Source organism: Mobula hypostoma, chromosome 1, assembly GCF_963921235.1.
Source record: "Mobula hypostoma chromosome 1, sMobHyp1.1, whole genome shotgun sequence".
In the NCBI taxonomy this organism is placed as follows: Eukaryota; Metazoa; Chordata; class Chondrichthyes; order Myliobatiformes; family Myliobatidae; genus Mobula; species Mobula hypostoma.
The window spans coordinates 152,393,939-152,405,230 of record NC_086097.1 but is presented as its reverse complement, the minus strand read 5'-3'; the positions used below and the strand labels follow the sequence as shown (position 1 = coordinate 152,405,230).

General features: G+C 69.0%; 1 protein-coding gene across 1 annotated transcript; it reads left to right on the top strand.

Annotated features, from left to right (window-relative positions):
- Positions 1-5,822: 5,822 nt before the first annotated feature.
- LOC134342397 (basic proline-rich protein-like) lies at positions 5,823-8,830 on the top strand (the record flags this gene model as incomplete). Its single annotated transcript, XM_063040469.1, has 5 exons — positions 5,823-6,009; positions 6,508-6,771; positions 7,627-8,058; positions 8,196-8,243; positions 8,463-8,830. Coding segments are annotated over 5 exons (1,299 nt in total), but the record flags the coding sequence as incomplete, so codon positions are not given.
- Positions 8,831-11,292: the final 2,462 nt, after the last annotated feature.

Below are 11,292 nucleotides of genomic sequence, written 5' to 3'. Positions count from 1 at the left end.
CCCCTCTCTCCCACCCCCCTCTCTCCCCCCTCTCCCCCCCTCCCCCCCCTCTCTCCCCCTCTCTCCCCCTCTCTCCCCCCTCTCCCCCTCTCCCCCCTCTCCCTCCCCCTCTCTCTCCCCCTCTCTCTCCCCCCCTCTCTCTCCCCCCTCTCTCTCCCCCTCTCTCTCCCCCTCTCTCTCCCCCCCTCTCTCCCCCTCTCTCTCCCCCCTCTCTCTCCCCCTCTCTCCCCCTCTCTCCCCCTCTCTCCCCCTCTCTCCCCCTCTCTCCCCCTCTCTCCCCCTCTCTCCCCCTCTCTCCCCCCTCTCTCCCCCTCTCTCCCCCTCTCTCCCCCTCTCTCCCCCTCTCTCCCCCTCTCTCCCCCCCTCTCCCCCTCTCTCTCCCCCTCTCTCCCCTCTCTCTCCCCCCTCTCTCTCTCCCCCCTCTCTCTCCCCCTCTCTCCCCCCCTCTCTCTCCCCCCTCTCCTCCCCCCCTCTCTCTCCCCCCTCTCTCCCCCCCCTCTCTCTCCCCCCCTCTCTCTCCCCCTCTCTCTCCCCCTCTCTCTCCCCCTCTCCTCCCCCCCTCTCTCCCCCTCTCTCCCCCTCTCCCTCCCCCCTCTCCCCTCTCTCTCCCCCTCTCTCCCCCTCTCTCCCCCTCTCTCCCCCTCTCTCCCTCTCCCCCTCTCTCTCCCCCTCTCTCCCCCCTCTCTCCCCCCCTCTCTCCCCCCTCTCTCTCCCCCCTCTCTCCCCCCCCCCCCCCCCCCTCTCTCTCCCCTCTCTCCCGCCTCTCTCGCTCTCTCCTCCCTCTCTCTCCCCCCTCTCTCTCCCCCCTCTCTCCCCCCCCTCTCTCTCCCCCTCTCTCCCCCCCTCTCTCCCCCCTCTCTCTCCCCCCTCTCTCTCCCTCCTCCCCCCCCTCTCTCCCCCCTCTCTCCCCCCTCTCTCCCCCCTCTCCCCTCTCTCCCCCCTCTCCCCCCTCTCTCTCCCCCCTCTCCCCCTCTCTCCCCCCTCTCTCTCCCCCCTCTCTCCCCCTCTCTCCCCCCTCTCTCCCCCTCTCTCCCCCCCTCTCCCCCCTCTCCCCCTCTCTCCCCCCTCTCCCCCCTCTCCCCCCTCTCTCCCTCTCTCCCCTCTCTCCCCCTCTCTCCCCCCCCTCTCCCCCCCTCTCTCCCCCCCCCTCTCTCCCCTCTCTCTCCCTCTCTCCCCCTCTCTCCCCCCTCTCTCCCCCCTCTCTCCCCCTCTCTCCCCCTCTCTCTCCCCTCTCTCCCCCCCTCTCTCCCCCCTCTCTCCCCCTCCCTCTCCCCCTCTCTCCCCCCCTCTCTCCCCCCCTCTCTCCCCTCTCTCCCCCCTCTCTCCCCCCTCTCTCCCCCCTCTCTCTCCCCCCTCTCTCCCCCCCCCCCTCTCCCCCCCTCTCTCCCCCCCCTCTCTCCCCCCCTCTCTCCCCCTCTCTCCCCCCCTCTCTCCCCCTCTCTCCCCCTCTCTCTCCCCCCTCTCTCCCCCCTCCTCCTCCCCCCTCTCCCCTCTCCCCCCCTCTCTCCCCCCTCTCTCCCTCTCTCCCCCTCTCTCTCCCCCTCTCCCCCTCCCCCCTCTCCCTCCCCCCTCCCTCCCCCCCCTCTCTCCCCCTCTCTCCCCTCTCTCCCCCCCTCCCCCCTCTCTCCCCTCCCTCCCTCCCCCCTCTCTCCCCCTCTCTCCCCCCTCCCTCCTCTCCCCCTCCCCCCTCTCTCCCCCCCTCTCCCCCCCTCTCCCCCCTCTCCTCCCCCCTCTCTCTCCCCCCTCTCTCTCCCCCTCTCTCTCTCCCCCTCTCCCCCTCTCCCCCCCTCTCCCCCTCTCTCCCCTCTCCCCCCCTCTCTCCCCCTCCTCTCTCCCCCTCTCCCTCTCCCCCCTCTCTCCCCCTCTCTCTCTCCCCTCTCTCTCCCCCCTCCCTCCCCCCCTCTCTCTCTCCCCCCTCTCTCCCCTCTCTCCCCCCCTCTCTCTCCCCCCCTCTCCCCCCCCCTCTCCCCCCCCTCTCTCCCCCCTCTCTCTCCCCCCTCTCTCCTCCCCCCTCCCTCTCCCCCCCTCTCTCTCCCCCTCTCTCTCCCCCCCTCCCCCCCCCCCCCCTCCCCCCCCTCCCCCTCTCCCCCCTCTCTCCCCCCCTCTCCCCCCTCTCTCTCCCCCCCCCCCCCCCCCTCCCCCTCCCCCCTCCCCCCCTCCCTCCTCCCCCTCTCCCCCCCTCCCCCCCCTCTCCCCCCTCTCCCCCCCTCCCCCCTCCCCCCCTCTCCCCCCTCTCTCCCCCCTCTCTCCCCCCCTCTCCCCCCCTCTCTCTCCCTCCCTCTCTCTCTCCCCCTCTCTCTCCCCCTCTCTCTCTCCCCCCTCTCCCTCCCTCCCCCCTCTCTCCCCCTCTCTCCCCCCCTCTCTCTCCCCCCCCCCCTCTCCCCCCTCTCTCCCCCCTCTCTCCCCCCTCTCCCCCCCCTCCCCCCTCTCCCCCCCCCCCTCCCCCCTCTCTCCCCCTCTCTCCCCCCCTCTCCCCCTCTCTCCCCCCCTCTCTCCCCCTCTCCTCCCTCTCTCCCCTCTCTCTCCCCCCCTCTCTCCCCCTCTCTCCCCCTCTCTCCCCCCTCTCTCCCCCTCTCTCTCTCCTCTCCCCCCTCTCTCCCCCCCCTCTCCCCCCCTCTCCCCCTCTCTCCCCCCCCTCTCTCCCCCCCTCTCTCCCCCCCCCCTCTCCCCCCCCTCTCTCCCCCCTCTCCCCCCCCCCCCTCTCTCCCCCCCTCTCTCCCCCCTCTCTCTCCCCCCTCTCTCCCCCCTCTCTCTCCCCCCTCTCCCCCCCTCTCTCCCCTCCCCCCTCTCTCCCCCCTCTCTCCCCCCCTCTCTCCCCCCTCTCCCCCTCTCCCCCCTCTCTCCCCTCTCTCCCCCCCTCTCTCTCCCCCCTCTCTCTCTCCCCCCCTCTCCCCCCTCTCTCCCCCCCTCTCTCTCCCCCCCTCTCTCCCCCCCTCTCTCTCCCCCCTCTCCCTCCCTCCCCTCTCTCCCCCTCCTCCCCTCCTCCCCCTCTCCCCCCCTCCCCCCCCTCTCTCCCCCCTCTCTCCCCCCTCTCCCCCTCTCTCCCCCCTCCCCCCCCTCCCCCCTCTCCCCCCTCTCCCCCTCTCTCCCCCTCTCCCCCCCTCTCCCCCCTCCCCCCCTCTCCCCCCTCCCCCCTCTCCCCTCTCCCTCTCCCCCTCTCCCCCTCTCTCCCCTCTCTCCCCCCTCTCCCCCTCTCCCCCTCCCCCCTCTCCCCCCTCCCCCCTCTCTCTCCTCTCTCCCCCCCCCTCTCCCCCCCTCTCCCCCCCCTCCCCCCTCCCCCCCCCTCCCCCCCCCTCTCTCCCCCCCCCTCTCCCCCTCCCCCTCTCTCCCCCTCTCTCCCCTCTCTCCCCCTCTCTCCCCCTCTCCCCTCCCCCTCTCCCCCCTCTCTCCCCCTCTCTCCCCCCTCTCTCCCCCTCTCTCCCTCCCCCCTCTCTCCCCCTCTCCCTCTCCCCCCCTCTCCCCCTCCCCCCCTCTCCCCCCCTCTCCCCCCCCTCCCCCCCTCTCCCCCCCCTCTCCCCCCTCTCTCTCCCCCCTCTCTCCCCCTCTCTCCCCCTCTCCCCCCTCTCCCCCCCTCTCTCCCCCCCCCCTCTCCCCCCTCTCTCCCCCCCCTCTCTCCCCCCTCTCCCCCCCCCCTCTCTCTCCCCCCCTCTCTCTCCCCCTCCCTCTCCCCCCCTCTCCTCCCCCTCTCTCTCCCCCTCTCCTCTCCCCCCCTCTCTCCCCCCTCCTCCCCCCCCCTCTCCCCCCTCCTCTCCCCCCCCCTCCCTCTCTCCCCCTCTCCCCCTCCCTCTCCCCCCTCTCCCCCCCCCTCCTCTCCCCCTCTCCCCCTCTCCCCCCTCTCTCCCCCTCTCTCCCCCTCTCTCCCCTCTCTCCCCCTCTCTCCCCCTCTCTCCCCCCCTCTCTCCCTCTCTCCCCTCTCTCTCCCCCTCTCTCCCCCCCCTCTCCCCCCCCTCTCTCTCCCCCCCTCTCTCCCCCCCCTCTCTCTCCCCCCTCCTCTCCCCCTCTCTCTCCCCCCTCCTCTCTCCCCCCTCTCTCCCCCTCCTCCCCCCCCTCTCTCCCCCCCCTCTCTCCCCCTCTCTCCCTCCTCCCCCCCTCTCTCCCCCCTCTCTCTCCCCTCTCCCTCTCTCCCCCTCTCCCCCCTCTCCTCCCCCCCTCTCTCCCCCCTCTCTCCCCCTCTCTCCCCCTCTCTCCCCCCCTCTCTCCCCCTCTCCCCCCTCTCCCCCTCTCTCCCCCCTCTCCCCCCCTCTCTCCCCCTCTCTCCCCCCTCTCCCCCTCTCTCCCCCCCCTCTCCCCCCTCTCTCCCCCCCTCTCCCCCCTCTCTCTCCCTCCCTCTCTCTCCCCCCTCTCTCCCCCCTCTCTCCCCCTCTCTCCCCCCCCCTCTCTCCCCCTCTCTCCCCCCTCTCTCCCCCCTCTCTCCCCCTCTCTCCCCCCTCTCTCCCTCCTCCCTCTCCCCCTCTCCCCCCTCTCCCCCCCTCTCCCCCCTCTCTCCCCCTCTCTCCCCCCCTCCCCCCTCTCCCCTCTCCCTCCCCTCTCTCCCCCCCTCTATCTCCCCCCTCTCTCTCCCCCTCTCTCTCCCCCTCTCTCTCCCCCCCTCTCTCCCCCCTCTCCCCCTCTCTCCCCCCTCTCCCCCCTCTCTCCCCCCCTCTCTCCCCCCCTCTCTCCCCCTCTCTCTCCCCCTCTCTCTCTCCCCCCCTCTCTCTCTCCCCCTCTCTCTCTCTCCCCCCCTCTCTCTCCCCCTCTCTCTCTCCCCCTCTCTCTCCCCCCTCTCTCCCCTCCCCCTCTCTCCCCCTCTCTCCCCCCCCTCTCCCTCCCCCCTCTCTCTCCCCCTCTCTCTCCCCCCTCCCCCCCCTCCCCCCCTCTCTCCCCCCTCTCCCCCCTCTCTCCCCCCCCTCCCCCCCCTCTCTCCCCCCTCCTCTCCCCCCTCTCTCCCCCCCCTCCCCCCTCTCTCTCCCCCCTCTCTCCCCCCCCCCTCCCCCCCTCCCCCCTCTCCCCCCCCTCCCCCCTCTCTCCCCCCCTCTCTCTCCCCCCCCCCTCCCCCCTCCCCCCCCCCCCCCCCCCCCTCTCTCCCCCCCTCCCCCCCCCCCCCCCCCTCTCCCCCCCTCCCCCCCCCCCCTCTCCCCCCTCTCCCTCCCCCTCTCCCCCCCTCCTCCCCCTCTCTCCCCCTCTCTCCCCCCTCTCTCCCCCCTCTCTCCCCCCCCCTCCCCCCCCCCCTCTCTCCCCCCCTCCTCCCCCCCTCTCTCCCTCCTCTCTCTCCCCTCCCTCTCCCCCCTCTCCCTCCCCCTCTCTCTCTCCCTCTCTCCCCCCCTCTCTCCCCCCCTCTCCCCCCCCCCTCTCTCCCCCCCCCTCTCTCCCCCCCCTCTCTCCCCCCCTCCCCCCCCTCTCCCCCCCTCCTCCCCCCCTCCCCCCTCTCTCCCCTCCTCTCTCCCCCCTCTCTCCCCCCCTCTCTCTCCCCCCTCTCCCCCCTCTCCCCCTCCCTCCCCCCTCTCCTCCCCCTCTCTCCCCCCTCTCTCCCTCTCTCCCCCTCTCTCCCCCCTCTCTCCCCCTCTCTCCCCCCCTCTCTCCCCCCTCTCTCCCCCTCTCTCTCTCTCTCCCCCCCTCTCTCTCCCCCCTCTCTCCCCCCTCCCTCTCCCCCTCCCTCTCTCCCCCCTCTCTCTCCCCCCTCTCTCCCCCCCCCTCTCCCCCCTCTCTCCCCCCTCTCTCCCCCCCTCTCTCCCCCCCTCCTCCCCCCTCTCTCCCCCCCTCTCCCCCTCCCTCCCCCCCTCTCTCCCTCCTCTCTCTCCCCCTCTCTCCCCCCCTCTCTCCCCTCCCCTCCTCCCTCCCTCCCCTCTCCTCCCCCCCTCTCTCCCCCTCTCTCCCCCTCTCTCCCTCCTCCCCCTCTCCCCCCCCCTCTCCCCCCCTCTCCCCCCTCTCTCCCCCCTCCCCCCTCCCCTCTCCCCCCCTCTCCCCCCCCCCCTCTCCCCCCTCTCCCCCCTCCCCCTCCCCCCCCCCCCTCCCCCCCCCCCCTCTCCCCCCCCTCCTCCCTCTCTCCCCCCTCCCCCCTCCCCCTCTCTCCCTCTCTCCCCTCTCTCCCCCTCTCCCCCCCCCTCTCCCCCCCCCTCTCTCCCCCTCTCCCCCCTCTCCCCCCCCCTCTCCCTCCCTCTCCCCCCTCTCCCCCCCTCTCCCCCTCCCCCCCTCTCCCCCCTCTCCCCCCTCTCCCCCTCTCTCCCCCTCTCTCTCCCCCTCTCTCCCTCCTCTCTCCCCCTCTCTCCCCCTCTCTCTCCCCCCTCTCTCCCCTCTCTCCCCTCTCTCCCCCTCTCCCCCCTCTCTCCCCCTCTCTCCCCCCTCCTCTCCCCCCCTCTCTCTCCCTCCTCTCTCCCCCTCCTCTCTCCCTCCCCTCCCTCTCTCCCTCCTCTCTCCCTCCCTCTCTCCCCCTCCCTCTCTCCCCCCCCTCTCTCCCCCTCTCTCCCCCTCTCCCTCCCCCTCTCTCTCCCCCCTCTCTCTCCCCCCTCTCCCCCCCCTCTCTCTCCCTCTCTCCCCCCTCTCTCCCTCCTCTCCCTCCCCCTCCCCCCTCTCCCCCCTCTCCCCCTCCCCCCCCTCTCCCTCCTCTCCCCCCTCCCTCCCCTCTCCCCCCCCCTCTCTCTCCCCCCTCCCCCCCCTCTCTCCCCCCTCTCTCCCCCTCTCTCCCCTCTCTCCCCCCTCTCCCCCCCTCCCCTCCCCCCCCCCCCCTCTCCCCCCCCTCCCCCCTCTCCCCCCCTCCCCCCTCTCCCCCTCTCCCCCCTCCCCCCCCTCTCCCCCCCCTCTCCCCTCTCTCCCCCCTCTCCCCCCCCTCTCCCCCCCTCTCTCCCCCTCTCTCTCCCCCTCTCTCTCCCCCTCTCTCTCCCCCCTCTCTCTCTCCCCCCCTCCCCCCCCCCTCTCTCTCCCCCTCTCTCTCCCCCCCTCTCTCCCCCCCTCCCTCTCTCCCCCTCTCTCCCCCCTCTCTCTCCCCCCTCTCTCCCCCCCCTCTCCCCCCCTCCTCTCTCCCCCCTCTCTCTCCCCCTCCCTCCTCCCCCCTCTCTCTCCCCCCTCCTCTCCCTCCCTCCTCTCCCCCTCCCTCCCCCCTCCCTCTCCCCCCTCCCTCTCCCCCCCTCCCTCTCCCCCTCTCCCTCTCCCCCCCTCTCCCCCCTCTCCCCCCCTCCCCCTCTCTCCCTCCCCCCCTCTCTCCCTCTCCCCTCTCTCCCCTCTCTCCCCTCTCTCCCCTCTCTCCCCCTCTCTCCCCCTCTCTCCCCCTCTCTCCTCCCCTCCCTCCCCCTCCCCCTCTCTCCCCTCCCCCCCCCTCTCTCCCCCTCCTCCCCCCTCTCCCCCTCTCTCCCCCCCCTCTCTCTCCCCTCCCTCTCTCCCTCCCCCCCTCTCCCCCCTCCCTCTCTCCCCCTCCCTCCTTCTCCCCCTCTCTCTCTCTCCCCTCTCTCCCCCCTCTCTCTCCCCCCTCTCTCCCCCCTCTCTCCCCCCCCCTCTCTCCCCCTCTCTCCCCCCTCTCTCCCCCCCCTCTCTCTCCCCCTCTCTCCCCCCTCTCTCTCCCCCTCTCTCTCCCCCCCTCTCTCTCCCCCTCTCTCTCCCCCTCTCTCTCCCCCTCTCCCCCTCTCTCTCCCCCCCCCTCTCTCTCCCCCTCTCTCTCCCCCCCCTCCCCCCCCCCTCCCTCCTCCCTCCTCTCTCCCCCTCCCTCCCCCCCCCCCTCCTCTCCCCCCCTCCCCCCCCCCCCCCCTCCCCCCTCCTCTCCCCCCCCTCCCTCCCCCCTCTCTCTCCCCCCCTCTCTCTCCCTCCCTCCCCCCTCCCCTCCTCCCCCCTCTCCCCCCCTCCCCTCCCCCCTCTCTCCCCCCTCCCCCCCCCTCCCTCCCCCCTCTCCCCCCTCTCTCCCCTCCTCTCCCCCCTCTCCCCCCTCTCCCCCCCCTCTCCCCCCTCCCCCCCCCCTCCCTCCCCCCCCCCCCCCCCCCCTCCCCCCTCCCCCCCTCTCCCCCCCCCCCCCCCCTCCCCCCCCCCCCCCCCCTCCCCCCCCTCTCTCCCCCCCTCCCCCCTCCCCCCTCCCCCCTCCCTCTCCCCCTCCCTCCCTCTCTCTCCCCCCCTCTCTCCCCCTCTCCCCCCCTCTCCCCCTCTCCCTCCCCCTCTCTCCCTCCTCTCTCCCCCCTCTCCCCCTCTCTCCCCCCTCTCTCCCCCCCTCCCCCCCCTCCCTCCTCTCCCCCCTCTCTCCCCCCCCCTCCCTCCCCCTCCTCCCCCCCCCCCCCCTCCTCCCCCCCCCTCTCTCCCCCCCTCCCCCCCCCTCTCCCCTCCCCCTCTCCCCCCTCCCTCCCCCCCCCCCTCCCCCTCTCCCTCCCCCCCCCTCCCTCTCTCCCCCTCCCCCCCTCCCCCCCCCTCTCCCTCCCCTCTCTCCCCCCCCTCTCTCCCCCCCCTCTCCCCCCTCCTCCCCCTCTCTCCCCCCCCCTCCCCCCCCTCCCTCCCCCTCTCTCCCTCCCTCTCTCCCCCCTCCCCCCCCCCCCCCCCTCCCCCCTCCCCCCCTCTCCCCCCCCCCCCCCCCCCCTCCCCCCCTCTCTCCCCCCCCTCCCTCCCCCCCCCCCCTCCCCCTCCCCCCCCCCCCCTCCCCCCTCTCCCTCCCTCCCCCCCCCCTCTCCCCCTCCCCCCCTCTCCCCCCCCTCCCCCCCCCCCCTCTCCCCCCTCCCCCCCCCCCCCCCCCCCCCCCCCCCCCCTCCCCCCCCCCCCCCCCCCTCCCCCCCCCCCCCCCCCCCTCCCCCCTCTCCCCCCCTCCCCCCCTCCCCCCCTCCCTCCCTCCTCCCCCCCTCTCTCCCCCCCCCCCCCCCCCCCCCCCCCCCCCTCCCTCCCCCCCCCCCCTCCCTCCCCCTCTCTCCCCCCCCCTCTCTCCCCCCCCTCTCTCCCCTCTCTCCCCCTCTCTCCCCCTCTCTCCCCCTCCTCCCCCCCTCTCTCCCCCTCTCTCCCCCTCTCTCCCCCTCTCCCCCCCTCTCTCTCCCCCCCTCTCTCTCTCCCCCCCCTCGTAGAATCTATAGAAAAGGGTACACTTGACATTTCGGGCCGAGAACCCTTCAGCAGGTCTGTTGTGTCCTGCTGAAGGGTCTTGGCCGAAAAATTAACTGTTTACCCTTTTCCAGTGATGCTGCCTGGCCTGCCAAGCTCCATCATTTTGTGCGTGAAGCTTAGATTTCCATCATCTGTAGATTTTCTCTTGTTTGTGATTAGACCTTTCCCTCCCTTAGCAGTTTCCCTTGCAACCACAGGGGGCTATAATACCTGCCCCTCCACCACCTCCCTCCAGCTGATGCAGACTTTCAAATGCCCACTTCCAACCTTGTCTTTTGAGTGTGGTGTTCTACATTGTGCACGTGTTCTGCTGGGCACCTGTGCTCTTTCCGCTACAGCCATCTGTAGGCTGGAACTCACACCTGCAATTTGCATTAATTCTCCATCCCATTTGCACACCAACCTGTCAATCCTCGGCTTCCTCCATTGTCTGGGTGAGGCCAAACACAAACCAGAAGAACCTCATATCCCATCTAGGTGGTTTACAACGCAATAGCATGAAATTTGAATTTTTCAATTTCAGCAACTTTCCTCCCTTCTTTTCCATTCTCTCTCCTTCTAGCATACACAAGGTGTCCTCCATGCACCCTTCTTTCTAACACTCCCACCCAGTTTCTTCTCACCCTGTCACCCGTCACCCAGGTTGGAGGAACAACACCTTATATTCCGTATGGGTAGCCTCCAACCTGATGGCATGAACATTGACTTCTCTAACTTCCGCTAGGCCCCACCTTCCCCTCGTACCCCATCTGTTACTCTTTTTTATGCACACATTCTTTCTCTCACTCTCCTTTTTCTCCCTCTGTCCCTCTGAATATACCTCTTGCCCATCCTCTGGGTCACCCCCCCCCCCCGTCTTTCTTCCCGGACCTCCTGTCCCATGATCCTCTCGTATCCCCTTCTGCCTATCACCTGTCCAGCTCTCGGCTCTATCCCTCCCCCTCCTGTCTTCTCCTATCATTTTGCATCTCCCCCTCCCCCTCCAGCTTTCAAATCCCTTACTCACTCTTCCTTCAGTTAGTCCTGACGAAGGGTCTCGGCCTGAAATGTCGACTGCGCCTCTTCCTATAGGTGCTGCCTGGCCTGCTGCGTTCACCAGCAACTTTGATGTGTGTTGCTTGAATTTCCAGCATCTGCAGAGTTCCTGTTGTTTGTTGTTGTACCCGTCACCCAGTTTCTTTCCCCTCCATCTGACTGTCACCCACACATTCCTCCTGTAGGGTTCTCACTCCTATTGTTCCCATCAGTCCACACTACCACAGTTATTTGGTTCCATGCCCTGTCTTCCTTTCTTGTCAGATTCCCATCACCAGCATCATATTGTTGCCTCCATTTATCACCTATCAGCCTCTACTATTACTTCCCGACTTTGCTCCCTGAACTATCTATCTACCAATCCACCCACCTCACCTATCACTTGCCAGCACCTGCCTTACCTTTCCCCCTCTACTGTATACTGATTATCACCCCTCTAGCCTCTCAGTACAGAGGAAGGATCCTGGCCACAACATTTATGTATACTGCCTGACCCTCTGAACTCGTCCAGCAGTTTGCTTTTCTTCCAGATATCTAACCATGTCTCTTTAGATTCAAGTATATTAGCAGTGCTGAATATATCATTATCAAAATCTTGTGTTTCACATTGAACAGAAATTCAGTTCAATGAACCAAATAAATTCTCAGCCTCTAATATTTGATTCCATTAAAGTCAATGAGGATGTATTTCAGAAGTGGATTATAACCTGAAACTACTATATATATTCAAGCAACCATCAATGACATAATGATGCTTAAGTTCAAATGTATAAGGGAGTATAGAATAAATGTATTTGGAACTGCCTTACAAGACATCCCAAACCATGACACAAAAGATTATACGCATTTTAAGATTAAAACAGCATCTAACACTAATTGAAATGATTGTTTCTGTGTTATTGATTTACACCCTGCTGATAGTCAGGAAGCCAAGAGGGTACTCTACTGTGTTCTGAATTCATTCATTCATTCAGGTGCCTTGCCGTTCGGCGTGGGCGATCATGTCTCTCCATCCATCATGGTCCCTGACCCTCCGAATTGTTGTTGTTGCCTCCTCTCTTTCTAACTATGATGTTATTCCATCTATCATTTTTATTCTCTGTCTCCTTCTGCTCCTTTTTCCTTCCAGCTTTCCAGTTGTAACTAAAAGTTCCAATGTCTCTCTGCGCATGATGTGTCCAAAGAATTTTGATTGCTGTTTTCTGATTTTTTTTAAGTAAT